Source organism: Corvus hawaiiensis, chromosome 2 (assembly GCF_020740725.1).
Source record: "Corvus hawaiiensis isolate bCorHaw1 chromosome 2, bCorHaw1.pri.cur, whole genome shotgun sequence".
NCBI classification, from domain to species: Eukaryota; Metazoa; Chordata; class Aves; order Passeriformes; family Corvidae; genus Corvus; species Corvus hawaiiensis.
Genome location: NC_063214.1, coordinates 87756434 through 87770042, shown reverse-complemented (window position 1 = coordinate 87770042; position 13609 = coordinate 87756434). Strand labels below are relative to the sequence as shown.

At 41.3% G+C, this 13609-nt stretch overlaps 1 protein-coding gene across 2 annotated transcripts in view; it reads right to left on the bottom strand.

Annotated features, from left to right (window-relative positions):
• The window catches only part of DHRSX (dehydrogenase/reductase X-linked), a 163077-nt gene that overhangs the window by 125189 nt on the left and 24279 nt on the right, over positions 1 to 13609 (bottom strand). For both annotated transcript variants that reach the window (XM_048324043.1, XM_048324051.1), the window contains one exon: positions 333 to 440. In XM_048324043.1, coding sequence (XP_048180000.1) covers positions 333 to 440 — 108 coding nt within the window. The remainder of the gene's footprint in view (positions 1 to 332; positions 441 to 13609) is intronic.

Genomic DNA, 13609 nt, shown 5'->3' with positions numbered 1-13609 from the left:
ACACCCTAATGCTGATGCATAATCCCTCCCCAGTAACAAGGAACTAAAATATTTTTGTAAAACTCATCTTTTTAAGTTTTTTTATTGTTTACTTCTCATCTAAGGTAGTACAACTCTTCCAAGTTCTACAGAAAAAAAATGCCATCCACTATTTTTTTAAGAACTTGTGAAGCAAAACATAAATCAATCTTTATTTGTGCTAAATGCTAGCAAAACATTCTCCTGCATTCCCCTGACATATCCTTACTTATGCTGGAGAGAAAATACCCCTTAGAAGAAAAAAAAAATTACTTTCTGAAACAAAAAGTATATTAAGAAGATAATGACTTTACCTATTATCACATGCATGCCAAGTCTTGCCAAATGCTTCACAGTTTGGTAACCAATTCCTTTAGTGCCTCCAGTCACTATAGCAACCTTTCCATTTTGTGTAGGGAAAACTATATGAGGAAAAAAGAAACAACACAAGGTTAGTTCGTAATAGGAACACGATTAAGAAGTTAAGATGCATTTTAAAGAGTGTACACTTAACAGACTGCTCAAGCCAGGCCAGTAAACCATCTCAGAAGCAAACTCTGTATGGAAATAAAAACTATGGAACATCCACCATTATTTACTGCACTATAATTTTCCAGTATTAACAGTTCACGAAAGACTGAGGTTGACGACACAAAAAGCAAACACCCACTTCAGAAATCTCATTTCTATTTGCATGCATTTCATCATCCTGCAGTCATCTGACCTTTAAAATTTCCACCATAACTTTGTTACTGAGTAAGGTGACGCAAGTAATGTCAGCTCAGGGATGGCTTACTTTATGTGTACAGGGATAAAAATTCTACTGGCAGCATGATATCCTGAAAATTTTTTGAATGACAAAAACCAGCCTCTGCCAGTAACATGGAGGAAAGATCTCAGTCAAAGGTGAGCTATCTAAAGTACACCACCTGGCCTAATTTCCCTGCATAGCTGAGCACTCTTCCTTCTGAAAATCACAGGGCCCTGAGCCCCAAAGGAAGGAGGCTCTCCCACAGAAGCCAGCATCCCCAATACCCACTGTCAACTTCATTCCACCTCCACTCCAAGTGCTCCTTGACCCACAGACAGCCCAGCAGGCAGGAGATGCTCCCAAACTCCCTCTGCTAGAGCAGTGGCTTAGACACAGCCTGTGTCTCCTGCATCCCCAGGCAGCCCTTAGCCTGCCAACTGAGCCAAGAAGTGTCTGGAACGGCCCTTGCAGAGCAGCTGCCATTCCAACTACAAGCTCTTACACTGGGCACAGGTTGCAGCACATTCCCCCACCATGGAGGGGAGGAGGGAGTCCTGCAGCCAAAGCAGAACAAAGGCATTATGATTTAATTGCTTGGGAAAGGCATGAATTAGGTCTAATATCAACTACAATTTTTTTGACAAGGTGGAGAATGTTTCATGTGAAGTACCATGTGGTCCTTAGGTGACCAAGGTGAATTTCTAATTTGCTTTAGAGTAGAAGCCGTGAGGTATTTGCACAGGGAAAATGGTACTGAATACTTCGTTTTGCTGTGGTGCAGTGTCCGTAGGCAACGCTATAGATAACAAATGTTAAAAAGATGCCAACTTTCATCTACCAAAGGACTTTCTATTTTGATTTCTACGTTTTTCAGGGGATTGCTTTGTTGTACAACACAAATTTGGATTTTACATAGTTATGAAACACAGGACTAGCACTGATACAAACTCCTTTCTTCACAGCAAAGTCCTTCAAAAAGGACCCAGATTTCACCTTTTCTGCAATACAGAGTTCTATCTATCATAATTCAACAGGAATTTCTGTTCTCTTCAGGTAACGACTTGGTTCTTCCCATCCATGCAGAGCAGGAATTGTTTGCAGGTATTTGAAGGTTAACTCCAATTACAGTGATATCTGTGCACACAGGTGTCCTGACATATATATAATTCAAGCTAAATAAAATTTCACCAGGAGATTTCTTAAGGGGCTTCAATTTAGTTATTAGCAGCCCTGCAATTTCCACCAAAAATACTTCTAATCACAAACTCTAAATTAAATGCCCACAGGTGCAAATCTCCTCAAGAGAAAATGCATTCTTGTGGGCCTGAGTACCTTATCTTCCTCTTCTGCCTCCTCATGCCTCCCTTGCTTCTGGCCTCTTACCATATTGCTGATCTGATATTTGGATTTCACGTGTTGCATACAGGTGCTGTCCCTCATTTCCATTACTGCACCACTATACCTACCTATTAAATAAGAAGTCACATTTTAATGCAAAATTAATTCACTTAGAAGAAAACTAATGAAAGAAAAGGAGAAAAAGAAGTCAGGACTGGGGAAGGGGCAATGACGTGAAAGAAAGATGGGAAGTCAGAAGAGCAAAGTGATAACAGGTATCACTGTGATGAAGTGGTTCTTAGCAGAGAACACAATATAGCAGATAAAAGAAGATGTCCAGACCTATCCTGTCCATGGTGACTGCAAAGAAAAGGACCATTTTTTGGTCCTAATGGCCACTTAAAGATTCGACTGTAAAAATGCATTCTGTGAGATCCTATATTACAGAGGGGTTTAAAACAGGCCTGCTTTTGCAGCTAGATCCAAGGACATAAGAAAGCAGCCAGGGAGGGAGAAATGAGGGCTGCAGACACACCGACAAGTGTCCATTATCTGTTTTATTTACAAGAGGTACAGTATACAGCTTCCACATAGCATGGTTTTGAATAGACACAACACTCAGGCACATCTCAGTCTATCCACTCACTTTAGTCAAAATGGGAAATGCGAAGAGAAACACTGAAACACATCAGGGAGGGGAGGGGGGCAGGAGGAAAATAAATTCCTCCATTAACTCTTAATTGTTATTAATTCTAAAAATGTGTACAGTTTCCATCAAGTCAGCTTAATGTAAAATGAATCTCCATTTAAATGAGACACAGCTAGTATTTATGTCAAAAAAAGTGGTCAAGATCAAATACAGGCTCTGTGTGTGAGCCAGGGGTAACTCCAGTGAAAGGCCGTTTATTAGTGTCCTGTTTCCACTAGAACTCCAATGTCATGTGGAGTTTGCAGTACACCCAACTTTCAGTGTTAAAACACCCCTTCCATGACGAAACTCAGCATGAAATTTTCAAAGCAAACCTGGGCTCAGCCTGGTTTTCAGCAGATACTGGTTTATTTTGTGTGAAAGGTTGAGTGCAGTTGGAGGCTCACAGCCCCCCAGGCAGGAGGCAGTGGAGACCCACCAGCTTCGGAATGCCCAGAGAAGTTCCCTCTGGCATCTCTTGCACCTCATTTAAACCACCCCAGTTCTCTTTCTGCCTCTGCTCCTGGTAAGGAGGTAGATACTGATCTCAAGTACAGAGGCATAATGCCAGTGATCTCTCCGTGGGACATGAGAACGGTACAGCCCCGTGCTAATGAAATCCCCCAACCAAGCAGTAGCTGTTAATTTGCCTTTGTGTTCAAAGAAACCAAGCCCGCACTCCTTAGGTGCTGCTGTATCACAGCAATGTTTGCGAGAAGCTTCTCTCAGGCTGCAGTTCTGCCTGCATTCCAATGTATTTAGATGACATAAGCCTGGTTACTTTGCAAGTGGAATACCCTAAAACAGAAAAATAAGGCGTACATATTATGTCCCGATATGAGGCTATTTAAAAATAATTATTTTCCTTTTAAACATAATTCTCCCTAATCAGAAATAACTTCCATGTACAGAGACATCCTCACACAAATTCAATACTACAAAGAATGTAAGGCAATTCTGTAATTTTTAAAAATACTAATTTTCAGAGGACTCTAAAACAGGGCTGTCAGGATGCCTCTGCAACTGCCAAGACCACAGACAAATAAGACAGTCTGAAGACCCATATCAATGGCCAATTCCATATCAATGACCAGTTCCTGCCAGCAAAATCCCAGCTCTGGGGGAGGGATGAGTAGCCAAATTGAAATCTGAAGTAGCCAAATCAAAACAGAGGAATTAAAATTTCTTTTGTTTGCAGAAATGCATTATGTGAACAGACAATGCAAACCTCAGAAGAGCTTCCCTTAAGAGTAGCCTGCTTTGCTATTCTCTAACCTTTGCAGAACATTGTGCTTGAGGCCAAGGGGAAAAAAAAAGAAAAAAGTATTGAAAGTTTATTAAAAGCAAATTGCATCAAATTTTTACAAAGCTCCATCTCCTAGCCTACTAATCCAGCATCTGCATGGTGGGACATTATGGGTCACATGGACATTAAAATATAATATCTTTATATTAATTTCCTCATTAACCTTCTTTTTAGGACATCAAAGGCCAAGGGTAGAATTTAGATTGTCTGAATCAGTCTCCAGTGCTTATCAGGCAAGACTTGAGTACAGCTGAAGGCATCCAAAAAGCTGGTGAGTGTCCACCTGTGAGGTGCCATGCTGGGACCTGCCTGCACCTCCTGAACTGGCCACTCAGTGCAGGAGCTTTGGTGGCATTTGTGCTGGAGAGATCCCTACAGACAAATCCCAACTTTTTTTCTTTTTTCATTCCTCCTATAACTGAATAATTTATATGCAAATATTAGTCCTGAAGGTAACTGGCAGAAGCACAGATGGAAAAAAAATAAAAAGAAAAGAACCAACAATGAATATTTAGTTTCATGACTGAATAACAAGATCCAAGTTTGGAGCCATTCCTGTATAGCAACACTGAGTGAGAAAAAGAGGGCAAACTGTAATTTCCAGTCTTTGTCTAACACCACAGGACAAAGCACAATCGAGTTCTTCAAAGAAATCATATAGCTCAGTGTACCACAGAATCATTGAGTAGTTTTTCCTATTGCAAAATATTCTGGCTCTTTTTCCTTCATTTATACTGTGGCAATACTGAGATTACAGCCATTAAGCAGATGTAGAAAAATAATTCATTTTCCGCTCTGAGAGGCAATCAGTAAACTGCTGGGGAACCCACACAGCTTTCAGCAACAGCCTTTTTTGTGTGCCTTACAGAAACATCTCCCAAAAATTCTGGTTTGGCAGAAACCAGGTAAACAGGGTCTGGATTCAAATGTCATTCCAGGACTATCCTAACAAAAGACAATTAGGCACTCAAATCCTGACAGATAAGCCAGACAAACTGTCCTAAGCCTGTCCTAAGCCTGTGCAGATGATTTTTCAAATGCAAATGGTCTTCCCAAATTTGCACACCAAAATCTTTTCTGCCGTTGCTGCTTCCAATCACTTTCCTAATGAACATCAATATGCAATCAAGATTGAAGGCCTTTAAGGCTGGAAACCAGCCCAACTAGTCCTTCTGTGAAAAGGTATCCTGCTGGTTTCAGCAGTTGAGGCCATCGGGCCTTCTGCTGATGAACAACTGTCATGCCCACATGCAGATCCACAGGCCCACGGCCAGCAGGTCCAACGGACCTCGAATGGCTGGGTGCGTTGTGTAAGGGAGATTTATCTGTCCAGGGAGAGCATCTGTTTCCAAACACAACTCAGTTTTGCATCTGATAGGTGACAAGCCTCCCAGCTTTTGTTAGGAATCATGAGGAAATGGAGGTATTGGAGAGAGGCTGGCTCCAGAGTTACTCATGGGAAGAGAAAGCTGTTGAAGAACCAGATTAGCAAGAGAAACCTAACCATGGAAATGTTTCACTTGCCCTACAAACTCATAGGTATCTCAAGGTGCTATTAATGGAACAGCAGCAGTCAGATGGCTGTAAGAATTTCAGCAGCCTGGGGAAGACCTAATTTAACAAGGCTCCCACGCAGCCACTGACAGGGAATACGACTGGTAACAACTGCTCACAAAACCACAGCCAAACCCCTGGCACACATGAGACTAAGTTTCTTGTTTAACCAAGACGCACACAGAGCCTGAAATGCTGCATGCCAACGAGACAACAAACAACGACTCACACTTACCAATTCTGGAAACTCACAGAAGTTTCATGCCTGTATTTCAGGGGAATGCATGCACAGCCTATGTCCCACGAAGTGGACATTTCCACAACACAGCAGAGCTCCCACACAGCAGCAGCAATTTGTTTGGGCTGCCTAAAGACCTGGGAACCCAACCAGTGCTGTAACTCCAGCCAAGGCACCACATATCCAGAAAGCCTGGACAAATGGCCAAAGTGCAGCAAGGCAGCAAATGACACAAAAGCAGAGGAGCTGGCAGATACACCAACTACAGGAGCAGAGTGCTCAGCCAGCTAAGGAGCTAATGTGTATACTCATCCCTTCCTGACACTGTCAACACGGGAACAAGTGACACTTCTTCAGAGTTAGCAGCAAACATCTGCTAAGCCAGACTAATGATTTTTTTTTTAATTGCCAATGAAAACAACTTTAAAAAAAAATCAAATTTAAGGCTGCTCTAAATTTATAACATTTGTTTAGCTTTTTGATAAGCATGCCAGCTTGCTTATAGGAATGAAGTGATAACATTTGCAGGCAAGATGACAAGCCCTTCACAGAAGGCTGAGATACAAGTTCCCAAAATCCATTCCAGGACTTGTTCCTAGATATCTCATTTAACACATGCAAAAATCATACTACAAATGATCAGAACAGCTCATTTTCCTCTTGTTTTTTCAACTCATGAACACACTGTGGAACCTTGGGGGGGTATTAGATAGCAATAGGTATTATTAGAGTCCAATATCACAAGTTTGGAGCCTAAGTATCCACAGCAAGACCTAACTACAGTAAAAGAGCTCCCACATATTAGAAAAGATGTAAGATAAACTGGTGCAGTAGTAAGATGAAAGTTATGATGCCAGCATTACAGTCCTGAAAGAAATATTTTTTGCTAAAGAAAAATAACAATACCCTAAGTAAGGCAGCTGTTCAGAGCAGGAGTTTTTGGCACTCAAAAATCCAAGACCTGTGGAAAGAGATCTCTCTAGCAACAGTGGGAAGGGGAGTGGAAAGCTACACGAAAAATTTCATTTACATGACACACCCATCTGCATTTCTTCTAGTGATTCTTGGAAAGACAGCATACGTGCAGATAAAGGGAGAAGTATGTGTGGAAAGCAGGGTGTGGAAGGGGAAGCAGAAGGAAGCATTAGACTTTCAAAAAGGACACAGGAAAAAGGTTTTTTGGTCAAGATGAGGTCATTTTTGAGTGCTTCATTCCCCTTTCGCCCCTCTCTTCACCTTCCACCCACCTCCAGGTATTTAGGTGACATACAGCTCTAAGCAATTTAATACATCTGAATTATAAATCTCTGCATAGTGTTATTGTCCTCAAGGCCAAAAAAGGACCCCAGTAAGGACACTGGCACTGCTACTTACAGATGCAAATCAGCAATGGTTTGGTGAGGTAAGTCAAGGCACTGATCCACACACTGCTAGAAAAGTAAGCTACGGCTAATGCCAAAGTAATCAAAAAAATATTTCCTCTGCACTTGCACATGTATTTTCAGTGCCCTGTTTTTCAGAGCATATGGCTGGTGTGCTTGCAAGTGAAGAAGTCCTGCCTGTTTACAAGAGCCAAGGGAAGACACATTTTCACACATCTTTTGACTGAAGCCTGAATGCTTTTGCTTTATTTGTCAAATAGGGTGCTCAGTAATGTTGTCTTGGACTCTGTGATGCTGCTAGATTTGGCAGAAGGGCTGAATGGAGAAAAAGATAATTGCCGTTTTCAAAAGTAATATAGAAGGTAATTTCCCAAACTGATTTATGCTATCTTCACTCTGACTGTGAAGAAACTCTTCCTCCAATAAACACTATGCAGACTTTTTGCATCAGGATCACTGATCATACACAGAAAAAAAGCTGAATGTTGACCCCTCTTCCCCAAGAAAGAAGAGTATGAGAATGGAAAAAACTAAAGAGGATTGTTAATTTGGGAAGTTTTCTTGCCATTTCTGAATTGCCTTTCTCTCAATGGGAAATACGACTGCATTAAAAAACAATTTGACGAAGAATATATCTGAGCTTTTTACAATACAAGTTCAGGCTGATTTTGACAGAGATATTAGGAAATTTGATCCTAACAAATATGGAGCTGCCCTAAGGTAAAAGAAAGCAAAAGTAGATGAGAGGGTGCAGTTCCCGAGTCCTGAATCTCACTTCTGGCCATGTTTGACATTCCTGAGTACTTTGTTCTTTTCGCCAAAATTCATCTAAAGGTAAGATATTTGAATCTATTTTTTTATGAGCGCCAAATAGATTGAACACACCACTATACAAATCATTCAGATGGAAAATACCACAGTGCAGTATTAAAATCTCCTAAAAAATCATCAGGAACACAAGTTTGCCCACAATCTGCTCTTGAGAGTAAAGTTCCCAACCGAATGTGTAGGAAAAGGAGAGCACTTGATCCCTGGGAGGGGCATGGGGTGATAGAGAAGGAATCAAGAGATGGAAAAGCTGCCTTAGACCGACAAGTACAAGTTATCTTAGTGAAATTATGGCTCTGCAAGTTCCCAACAGACACCTGCAACTTCACACACTAGTCCTTGTCTTAAATATTCCTGCTATTCCTGGCTTAAGCCACTGTTTGTTTGTTTGTTTGTTTTTCTGGACAAACACTAGTCTTAAGGATATTTCAGATAAAGGTGGATACTACACATTGACAAACTTGTGCAAAAATACCTGGCACCTGGCTACCCGCTGGCGTTACACCACACATGGCATGTTTTGCTCCACTGTGCAATTATTTTGTGTTGGGACAGATGCCAAGTGGGGACTCGGATGAGGCCATGAAAGACGGCCTTTGCGCGGAAGGGAGGGCTCTGCTGCCGTGGAGCTGGACAGGAGAGGCGTGGGGACAGCACTGTCACCGACAAGCACTAAGTCAGCTCAGTGACAGTGATCGATACATGAGCAGTCCCAGCCTCAGTCACAAAAGGAACTTCACAAAAATCTAACGTGGGGTTTTGTGAAATAAGGGCAGGACGGTTGTTGCAATAATATGAAGAAATCCCACTAATTCCTTATACTATACTGAACAGACACAGCCTGCATATGAAAGATTACTGGATTTGTTAAAAATATCAGGAGAAGAAACACGATGCTAGCTCCACGAAGAAACTAATCTCCCCTACATATACATATATTTAAAGGCTCCATTTACCCATATAATTTTTAACATGGGAAAATACTATCACAAGAACAAAGAAGGAGATTTTTCCATTTGTATTCCCTGCTCTGCTTATCTTTCATTCCTTTTATATATTTACCTATTAAGTCTTACTCTTTGGCTTTCTTCTCTTTCACTCCAGTCACGCTAAAGATAGGGAAGTTATATAAAGGTGCATCTTTAAATCAAGAAAAAGCATCTGATTATCTTTTGAACAGATTTACTGATACTTACTCCCATACTCCCTCCCTCTGGGCAAATGTAACTCTGCAATACCTTGGGCAATGTCATTTTATGTAAAACTTCCCAATGCTCTTCAAGTCATGTCATCATGTAATTATATTTTTTTCCTGTTGTGAAATGAGAGATGAAAAAGAGGAGCTTATCCCAGGAGATTTAAATGGGGTAATGGAAATAGCTCTGCATAATCTAGTAGCTGCAGAATGCATTTTCCCATCCTGCAAAAGTTTGAGACATTAGAATTACTTTTTCATTCTCTACCAGGAACTGAAGACTGTCTAGGCTCCAAGATTTCCCAAACAGCTAACGAGTAGATGCAGCTGCATCTGACAATGCTTTACATCCCTCAGGATGTAAGAAACCATTTCAAGTCCTTGCTCTCAGACATACCCCGAGCATACAAAAGGCTTCCCAAGTGTAATTCCCCATTTAATAGGGAAAGTTTCATTTTAAGCAAACATTTGCCATTTAAAGACACTCATCCCTCTCACTAAAGTCCCAAATAAATATAGTATTTCTCCAAATCATGTTCAGATATTCAGTAAAGAAGCCATAAATATGAAACAAAATGGAATGTGAGTAATCTCAGAAAAGGTCTTCCCTAGGAAAGACCACATCCCATATATCTCAAAAAACTTGACAGTTGTCTTCACAAAATGTGGCACAGAATTCCTAAGGTATTAAAATTTCATGTCCTATTTCATTTGGGTTATAGTTCTGACTAAAAACCAGGGTAATGGCAGTGAGTTTGAAATGCTGAAGAAAACATGAATCAGCAAAGCGCGATGCCACTGTCACTCCATCACAGACTGAGTAAATGTCATAACTGACTGCAGTGAAGAAACCTCATTTAGAAAACTTTAATGATGGTTATTTTACAACAAAGAGAGCTAAGAAAATGAAAAAGGGAAAAAAAAGAAAAAGAAAAAAAGGGAAGGGAAGGGAAGGGAAGGGAAGGGAAGGGAAGGGAAGGGAAGGGAAGGGAAGGGAAGGGAAGGGAAGGGAAGGGAAGGGAAGGGAAGGGAAGGGAAGGGAAGGGAAGGGAAGGGAAGGGAAGGGAAGGGAAGGGAAGGGAAGGGAAGGGAAGGGAAGGGAAGGGAAGGGAAGGGAAAAGAAAAGAAAAAAGAAAAGAAAAAAGAAAAGAAAAGAAAAGAAAAGAAAAGAAAAGAAAAGAAAAGAAAAGAAAAGAAAAGAAAAGAAAAGAAAAGAAAAGAAAAGAAAAGAAAAAAGAAAAGAAAAGGGAAAGAGGAGGAGAAGAAGGAGAAGGAGGAGAAGAAGAAGAAGAAGAAGGAGAAGGAGAAGGAGAAGGAGAAGGAGAAGGAGAAGAATAAAGAGAAGAAGGGGAAGAAGGAGAAGAAGGAGAAGAAGGAGAAGAAGGAGAAGAAGAAAAGAACAGCTGCTATTCTTGATTTAATCCCAAAAAATGTAGAAATAATCCTAAGAAGGCAAGTCCCCACACCTTGCAGGGAAGAAAGGGTCTATCATAAACCTTGAAGTCTGGAGAACATTTAAAGTGCCCAAAGCACAGAAAATGTGGAAAGTCAGATATTCAGCATCTGCTGAAACAGAATGCTGAGACAGCATTCTCCTGAAGAAACTGGCTCCTTATGGCTTGGACAGGCACACCGTTTGCTATGTAAAATCCTGGCTGGATGACCATGGCCAAAGTGTGGTGGTGAATGGAATCCAGCTGGTAGCCAGTAACAAGTGAGGTTCCCCAAGGCTCAGTATTGGCTTACTGTTTAACAGTATTTAGTCTGTATTTATTTAGTTTAACAGTATTTAGTCTATATTTAACAGTATTTAGTTAAACAGGACTAAATTTAACAATTTAGTCCTGTTTAACATCTTTATCAATGGTCTGGATGAGGTGATCCAATGCACCTTCAGCCAGTTTGCAGATTACACCAGGCTGGGTGAGAGTGTCGAACTGATGGAGGGTAGGAAGGCTGTACATAGGGAGCTTGACAGGCTGGATTGATGGACCAAGGCAAGTGGTATAAGATTCAATAAGGCCAAATGCTGGGTCCTGAGGTTGGGTCACAACAACCCTGTTCAGTGCTACAGATTGGGGGCAGAGTGGCTGGAAAGGACCCAGCAGAAAATTACCTGGAGGTCCCGGTTGTCAGTATCTGAACATGAGCCAGTGTGTGTGTCCCGCTGGCCAAGAAGGCCAGTGGCATCCCAGCCTGTATCAGAAAGAGTGTGGCCAGCAGGACCAGGGCAGTGACTGTGCCCCTGTATTCAGCACTGGTGAGGCCACACCTTGAATCCTGCGTTCAGTTCTGCACCCCTCACTACCAGAAAGACATTGAAACGCCTGGAGCATGTCCAGAAAAGGCAATGGAGCTGGGGAAGGGTCTGGAGCACAGGTCAGATGAGGAGCAGCTGAGGGAGCTGGGGGTACTTAGCCTGGAGAAAAGGAGACTCAGGGGTGACCTTATAGCTTTCTATAACTACCTGAAAGGAGGTTTTAGCAAGGAGAGGGTAGATATTTCTTCCCACGTTACAAGTGACAGGACAAGAGCAAATGGTCTTAAGGTGAGCCAGAGGAGGTTTTCATTGGATATAGGGAAAAGTTTTTTCCCTGAAAGGGTTGTCAAGCATTGGAACAGGCTGCCCAGGGAAGTACTTGAATCACCAGCCCTGGAGATACTTAAACGACATGTAGATGTGGCACTTAGGAACATGGTTTGGTCATGGACTTGGCAGTGTGGGTTAACTTTTGGAATTTTCCAACCTAAATGTTTTGATGATTCTATGATTCATCAGCACTTTCATGCAGAGACTGAAGCAAAGAGTGATCTTGTTACTTACGGTAAAACTGGAAAGACTGATGTACTTATAGTCAAACTAGAAACCCAAACGAGAAGCAAAATATTGCTACCTGCATTTTAGCATCTCACCAGAGGAATTAAAAAGACAACAGAAAACAATTTATACTTTGCACTATGATCTATACCTTTCAAAAGACAAAATATCCTAATTTCTATTTTCAAGACAGTATTCACAGTATCATCATATTCCTAGACAGCACAGGATATATTGTATCACAATCCCCAATATCATCTTTACAGCTTCTTCTTATACTGTTTGTGAATTCCAACACCTCTTATTCTGACCACATGATATTAAAAGATTGAATTAATCATTCCATCTTGCTCACAGCACAGATGGAAAGATACAGCTGGGCAACTAATACATTGGGAAAGTCGATTCTTTAAATATTCCCTTACTATATTAGATTCTGGGAATGTGAGGGGGGTGTGTGTGTGAAAAAAAAACATTGGAAAGATCATTAAGAGTAGTTTAAACTGCATCTCCTCTCCTCCCAGAGACAGAGAATGTAATTTCCATATCCCAATCAAGCTTAAGAGCATCCAGCTGAAGGTCACATTCAGATCTGCCTCTTCCAGCCAACAAAAATGCTTTGCTGCCACTCAAACAGTCCCCTTTGCTTCCCACGGCTTCAGGGTGACAGTATTCCCATCAAATAAGTAAGCAGAAGTCACGAGTTAGTATACAGAACTTAAAAGATAATTGAAAGTTTCTGGAGTAGTTCACTTCAAAACACTGCAATCACTTGTGAACTGAAGTGCTTGTTATCATATACAAAGCTCTAGTAATTAGAATCAGGAAGAGAGGTACAAGGTGATTAGAGAATATTGGGAAAAATCTAGTTAACAGGAAACATAGCACATAAACCAATCAGTATTAAAAATTTCCCTGAGATACCTGCAATTAATTAAAACACAAAATGTTAAAAAGCACATTTCCATATTATTAAATTTTTTGAAGCAACTAATGATCAGAAGCCATTACAGCATTGACATTAATGCGAGATTAACCTCAGATGCTACTGACTTAAAAAAACCATGGAAAATAGTCTCAACATCCCTTCCTCTCTCTCTCTGCTCTGCTTCCATATCCTTCAAACCAGCCACTGGCCAGCACATTTATTTCTTCATCTGGCCAGCATCTGGTGAAGAGTCGGGACAATGGCAAAAGCTGTCTGTGGATTGTCACTCCTAGAGGTCTGCCTCTCGGGGTACGGCCCAAAGCAGTGGCTCCAAGGACAGCACACATGGCCTGTGTGGAAGCAGAGCACAGCTGCACAGCCCCAGAGGTGCTGTCCTTGCACTGGGCTGCCTAACCCCTGCTTCCCGGGGCTGTCACCCAACCTCCAGCAGCAAAAACCCCTAATGGAACAGAACTTTGTGGGGTTTTTTAGTTTTTTTTTTTTTTTTTTTTTTAAAGATAGGAGTTTTACTAAAGCCCTCTGAGCCACTGTATGGAGTTCAGTT